The sequence below is a fragment of the Mustelus asterias genome, chromosome 4 (assembly GCF_964213995.1).
Source record: "Mustelus asterias chromosome 4, sMusAst1.hap1.1, whole genome shotgun sequence".
In the NCBI taxonomy this organism is placed as follows: domain Eukaryota; kingdom Metazoa; phylum Chordata; class Chondrichthyes; order Carcharhiniformes; family Triakidae; genus Mustelus; species Mustelus asterias.
In genome coordinates, this window is record NC_135804.1 from 141865785 (window position 1) to 141872633 (window position 6849).

A 6849-nucleotide genomic window follows, 5' to 3' on the forward strand; every position below is an offset into this window, starting at 1 on the left:
CTTTCTCCAAATTATTGATGTAGACAGTAATCAAAAGTGTTACCAGGGCTGGAAAATTATTTAGTCAACTTAACAAACTACCTTCAACTCATATTCTGCATTCATCTTTCTAATCCATTTTAATCCTGTCTGTTAAACAACCCATAATACCATACATCTTAATCTTTTCTGGTAATCTTCCATATGGTACCTTTAAAGACTTTGCACTCAACATATGTTAGAGCATTCCTTATAAACTAATTTTGATCATTTTTAATTTATTTTTTATTAGCGTCACAAGTAGGCTTACATTAACATTGCAATTAAGTTACTGTGAAAATCCCCTAGTCGCCACACTCCAACGCTTATTCGGGTACACTGAGAACTTAGCATGGCCAATGCACTTAACCAGCATGTCTTTTGAACTGTGGGAGGAAACCGGAGCACCCAGACGAAACCCATGTTGACACGGGGAGAACGTGCAGGCTCCGCACAGACAGTGACCCAAGCCGGGTATCGAACGCGGGTTCCTGGCGCTGAGAAGCAGCAGTGCAAACCACTGTGCTGCCGTGTGTTTTTTGTGGCTTCTCAGCATCAGAATTTGTTTGTCAGTTTGACTCCTGACTCCTTACCTGTTTGGACTTTTCCAGTAGAAGGGAGAATGTAGCGTAATAGCAACAACACTAGACCAGTAATCAAGATGTCTAGGCTAATTCTCTGTGTGGCTTTTGCTACCAAATAAACCTGTTGGACTTTAACCTGGTGTTGTTAAACTTCTTACTGTAATTCTCTGAGGACATGTGTTCAAAACCTGCCATGGCAGCTGGTGGAATTTAAATTTGATTCATTCAGTCTGGAATTGAAAGCAAGTCTCAGTAATATTGACCATGAAACTATCATCGCAAGTCTCCGAAATATTGTCCATGAAACTACCATAGTTTGTTGAAAAAAAACGAAACTGGCTCACTAAGACATTTGATTCCAATGTGGTTTACTTTTAACTGCCCTCTGAAACGACCTTGCAGGTCACTCATTTCAAGGACAATTAGGGATGGATAACTAATACCGGCCTTGCCAATGATGCACACATCCCTGAACCAGCTACTGTCCTTTCAAGAGTACATTGTTTACCAGACAAGTGCAACCAACAGCAAGAATACAGTTTCTCCCACCATCTTGTAAAATCATCGGCTGGAAATGTTTGAATTACAATAACAAAACTTACGTATTATCCCAGCTTCAATGGCTGGGCCATTTAATTCCAACAGTTCAAGAACAAACCAAATCACTTTAGTTTCAAGTCACCAGTCTACTTTTCTACATTCAAGTTTCAGGAATGATATGTACTGATGAAAATAAACGCTTAAAATTCTGAATCTGACTTCATATCATGAACATATTGTGGTTTATAGTGAAAATCCCAATAATCACTATACATTAACAAAAAAAATCAAATTGGTTCATATTTTGTGGACAGGAATTTTTTGGCAGACCACAAAATCGCGTGTGTGTGTGTTTTACAGTGCTCGAGTATTTGCAAACTTTGAGACAGTCACTAAAAAGTAATCAAAATGCTTCACACTCTACTAACAAACACTTTTCCATTTGCTAGACACAGGACAAATGCAAAAATGATAGCCAGACAGATCATAAAGTTGTCAAAAAGAAGAAATGATAGTTAATTTCAAATTACAGAACTGCAAAGACTGACTCGTTTTTGAATTGCAAAATACACTAGTAATTATCAACCAGTTCTATCTTGTGGGTTTAAACTGCTCAGAAATAAAACAAGACTGCAAGTCAGCCAACAACAAAAAAATTTCAGCCGCGTAGCCTGCATTGCACTAACTACCAGAACGGGAAAAAAAATTCAAACATCACAGATCACAAACCCGAAATGTTAACTGTCATTTTTACAGATATACCCAGTCCTGCTGAATATTTCTAGCCCCTTCTGTTTTTCATTTCAGATTTCCAGCATTTGCAGCATATCACTTTTGAAAATTAGTTCCCCTCCCGCCAATACCCCATTTCAACTGGTCCTTCTTTGCTATCATGAATCTATCACTGCACTTCAGTAAAATTCAGAATTAAATCACTGTACTCAAACATCCAGCAAATTTAATGCATTTCACCTTATTAATGCCTGAAATTCTGACAAAGACTTTTGTTACTTAAAATGTTTGGATTTATATTCACAGCCCGGTACTAATTTTTAGAAAATCTAGAGCAGAAAAGTTTTGTATGTAAACCGATTTTTTAATGAAATGGGGATTCAAGTGCCAGTTACAGGAGAACTAGCCCTGGACCAGATTGTACACGTTTTCTCTATATAAGAACAATTTGATTACATGAAGTGCAATATGGAAAATATCCTGCCCATGTAAAAACACCAAGTTTTTAATTTGTTTGCATCCTGAAGCACAACACTGCTAAATCCAGGCAGTCAAGGTGTAGCATTCTACTTACACCTTGCTGATTTACTGAAATAAAATGACCACTGAAGTGGAATATATTTCAATTCCTTGTGTTTATATTGCCAACAGATTACACATGTTCATGCTAACTCCCAGACATACTCAATATGGCTGAGTAAATTTCATACATTATTCTCACCAAAGGATATTTTCTAAAATGTTGCTGAGGCATTGGCAGATTAAACATATTCTGAAATGGTAGGTGCTATTAGCTGTATACATTTTTTCCAAATGCTGGATTGTGGTTAGCCACAATCACAAACTTCACAATTTACATCTGCACTTGAGCATTTTTCAATCATCAAATTTGTGAACCTAATTAAGCATCATCACTACCTGGATTGTTCAATTGGATCTGACTTACCGTATGTTGTAGTATCCATCGATCCAGCCATCCATTTCACTTTTAATATGGCCTGAAGCTGGATGTGGCATTCTATCTAGCAGACCACTTGAGTACCATGATTCAGACGTAATGTTATCCCGAACTGCTAAATCATTACTTGGATATTCAGGAGAACCAACATAGTCACTCTCAAAACTGCCCTTCTCAACATAACACCAAGAAGGTGTGGAGCCATAAAGTGGTGTGGTTGTGCAATCTATGTGCCTGCACTGAGGAGAAAACACTTTGTGGTTGTCCATGGTGTTGGGTTCTTCTATTTTAATTTTAATGCTTGCAGCTACACCAAACTGGGCGCAGCACGGGTTGCCATTATTAAGGTCACAGTTATTGGCATCTCTCAAGCCAACTCTTTCTGACAGGTTGTACAAGGTGCTTTCTTCAGAGGAAGGTCGGTTGCGATCGTAATTACTTGGAAACATTCTCTCAAAGTGGCATTGCTTATGATCCTTTTCTAGATACTCAGTCACCTGGCTTTTTCTGTCAATAGATTTGGCTTCTTGAGCCCTGGCAATACATTCATTAGCATTGGAGTCTTCAACCAACCCTCTGCAAATTGCCTCCCTTCTTGACTGAGTTATCTCATAGTCTGCCGAATACACACTGCTTTCTGACTTCCCAAGTCCCCCTCTATCAAGCTCATCGCCAGCCTCCAGCCTGTTGGCGAGCCTCATGTTTTGGGCATCGGGGCAGGGGTCATCAGCGGGCACTGCCATGGTGCTGGCGATGCCAATGGAGGTGTTGGTGGTGGTGGTGGGGAAGGAGAACATGCAGTCCCTCTTGCCCTGGCCATAGGGCGAGTGCAGCTCCCCCAGCTCGTTGCTGTCGATGTTGAGGCCCATGGAGACCGAGACGGCTTTGCAGAGCTCGCGAGCCGTGTCGCTGCTCAGGGAGTAGGAGCAGCCGCCGAACTCGCTCTCGGCCGGGTAGTCGGCGCCCAGCTCGCCCTCCTCGAAGTCGCGGCGCTCGCAGCGGCGGCCCTTGTCGGGGCACAGGTCGCCCGCGGCGTTGAAGAGGCTCCGGATGATGAACGGGGAGTGACCGTGACCATACCCGCCGCCAACCGCCACCTCCTCCTGGCTCAAAATGGCGGCGCTTTGGCGGCACGCGGCGTCGTACAAGGCGCCAAAGCCCTCGCGCTCCCGCGAGGCGTCGGGCGTGCTCGCTCCCTGCGGCGACGGCGCAGCGGCGGCGAGCAGCAGGCCGTGCTCGCGCGCGCACGCCGCCTGGAAGACGCTCTGGAAGGCCGCCCCCTGGCGCGGCGCGCCCGCCGCCTCCAGCACCGGGCGCGCGCTGTAATTCCCATACAGGCTCTCAGTCTCCATACCCGCCTCTCCGTCCAGAGGGGATGCAACACTGTGTGTGTGTGTCCTGGCTCCTTCCACAGGGAATGCAACACACACACACTGTAACCTCGCTCCTTCCAGGGAGAGCGAATGTAACACTGTCTGTCTGTCTATCCTCTCCTTCCAGAGGGGGCAGGGAATGCTCAACTATGTCTCTCTCTGTCCTCTTTGCTTGTCCTGGGGGTGGCTGGCAACCTTCAAATACTGCTCTTTTTTTTAAAGGAATAAAAATTGCAACACTCAAAATCCCGTTATTTGATACATTTTTCCTCCTCCGCTTGCAATTAAATCAATGAGTTTTTCATTGCACACGAAAAAAAAAGATTTGGAGACAAGGTGCACAGTTTGATTGCAACCACTGGGAGTTGCCAGCATTACTTTTTTCCACGCATGGCGATATAATAAATCACGGGTTAAATCCTTTCATTTCACGTTCACAATATTTAAGGCTGTGCAGTCCCATATAGATTAACTCCGCCCTACTCCTCTCGCATCCCTGGCACGATATTTGGGGCTGCAATCCTTTTATTTGGCGTCTGCTTTATTCTCTTCTTGCTGCAGTCAGTAGCTTTGTGCGTGTGTGTGTGGAAGAGGCACTGAACTCAATGATAGGTAGCTTTTTAAAAAAAAATAATTTAAAACAATGTCAATTGCACTCTGATTTCCCAATTGCAATTCCAGCAGATGCGATGTAACAGTGGTACTCTTGCTTTAACCGACTTGATGACAAAAAAAAATGCTGTAATCCAAAGCTGCTCTCCTCGACCTTCAGAAAGGCTCTCCAAAGGCAGATCCCCGCAGCTCAATTCTCTGCCGATTGTTTTTGGCTCAAAAATTAATTTGAGGGAGCGGGCCACCAGTCGACACGCACAGCAAAGCTGTTTCCAACACCAACCAAATAAAAAACTATGTTGATTATTCTTTTTTGTTGTTGTTGTTGTCCCAGAACAGGAGCAAACTATTCCCGGGAACAGGAGAGTCAGAAACTGAGAACTGGCCTCCAAACATGTGGGAGCAAAAGTAGAGATAGTGATCGGAATAGTGGTCGGAAGCTTTCGCCCAGATTCATAACATGGGGAATTTTTTTCTTTACATTTTTTAAAAAAAAGTGGTTCGCTTTCTCGTTAATTTGCACAAGTACTCACTTCCAGAGCAATGCAAAAAGTCCAGTTTGTTGTGAAAAGCGCAGGTGAAGACCTATATCCATCCAGCACAAACTCCCACGGAATTGGCACTGGCAAACAAGAATCGCAAACTTTTTTTCTGTCCCACTTTGCACTCTTGAGTAATCCCCAGCTCGGCTCGGACAGTCCAGATCTCGCTAGTTGCCTTCCTGGATTTGTAAATTATTCCTCCTCCTCCTCTTCGATGATATCGCACGGCACTCACTTTTATTTATTTTGCTGTATCCGATTTTAGCGACCACATTGCAACCATTTTGTCAAACTGAGGTTTGCATACTGCGATAGCAGAGCAGCGTACAGTCCGCCTCTCCTCCCCGCTACTGAGAGTGCATCTGGCAATTGGAAGTGTTGACGCTACGTTTTGAGACCTTGGGGTTTGGCCAGAATAGTTGCGTCAATCAAAAGAGTGTGAGTGAGAGAGTGAGCGAGTGAGAGAGAGGCGAGCACATTTATAAATAAGTGCAGAATATATATTAAAATGCTATGTTCCACAGCCCAGGATTTGCCACAGATTTGATACTTTTATTTTGCGGACAACGTTGTGAATATTCCATATCGCGAAATCTCTAGTTCAAAGATACCCCGGCGACTTGTTGCCTGCTTGCTGGTAGTGACCTCAGCTGGCTTGACTTCTCGTGTGTTCCAAGCCACTCGCATCTAAATCCCAGATTCCAATCTTATCCCTGCAAAAGCGAATTCTGCCTCCCTTTTGGAAAATCTGATTTAAAAACCGCTGACATGTAAGATTGGACGCGAAAGGGAAAATTGAGGAGGGGGTGGCACGCTTTCATGAAATTCTGTTGACTTGCATTCAGGTGGTTAGTTCTTCGTCGCAGTTGCTCCTACAAACTAGAACCTGATTTGACATGCATTCATTTCAATGGTTTCCTGGCGGCTTTTTGTATTGGCGAGCTGCACAGGATAGATTCGTCCAACAATCGTGTTTTTACTACTTTTACACGCCACTTTCAGTCGGTTCAAGCAGCCCCTTTTCAGATACCCCATTCCCATCAACTTGGTAGGCCGCCTCAAAGCAAAGGTGTTTTTTTATAGGTTCAAAACAAGCCTTATTTTCCTGCAATGTTCTGGTTCCTTTTAAACTCCGAGGTCAGGTCCGAAGGAGCAATCCAGCAATGTGAAAAAGCAGCCTTACATTCAGTTTCATGTCCCATTTAACACCAAGGTCATAGAAGAAAAATAGAAAATAGCTCGCCTAGAAACTGATTTTTAAAATGTTTCCTCAGTTGGATTTATCGTTTTCCACGTAATCCCTGTAATTATAAGTAGATACTTTAGTTGTTATAGCCTTAAAAAGGTCTGTGATTTGACATTCTGCCAATCCAAACACTGGTTGCATAACATGTAACATCTTTAACCCAGTATATGGATAACTGCAATTGAGGCAATGGTTAACCTTCAGGTGAAGTAATAGTGCAAGGGCAGATTATCACAAAAAAAAG

General features: G+C 43.3%; 1 protein-coding gene across 2 annotated transcripts in view; it reads right to left on the reverse strand.

Annotated features, from left to right (window-relative positions):
- ar (androgen receptor) overlaps positions 1-5734 on the reverse strand; it is a 243486-nt gene extending 237752 nt beyond the window's left edge. For both annotated transcript variants that reach the window (XM_078211849.1, XM_078211850.1), the window contains exon 1: positions 2821-5734. In XM_078211849.1, coding sequence (XP_078067975.1) covers positions 2821-4184 — 1364 coding nt within the window. In that variant the 5' untranslated portion in view covers positions 4185-5734. The remainder of the gene's footprint in view (positions 1-2820) is intronic.
- Between the last annotated feature and the right edge of the window lie 1115 nt (positions 5735-6849).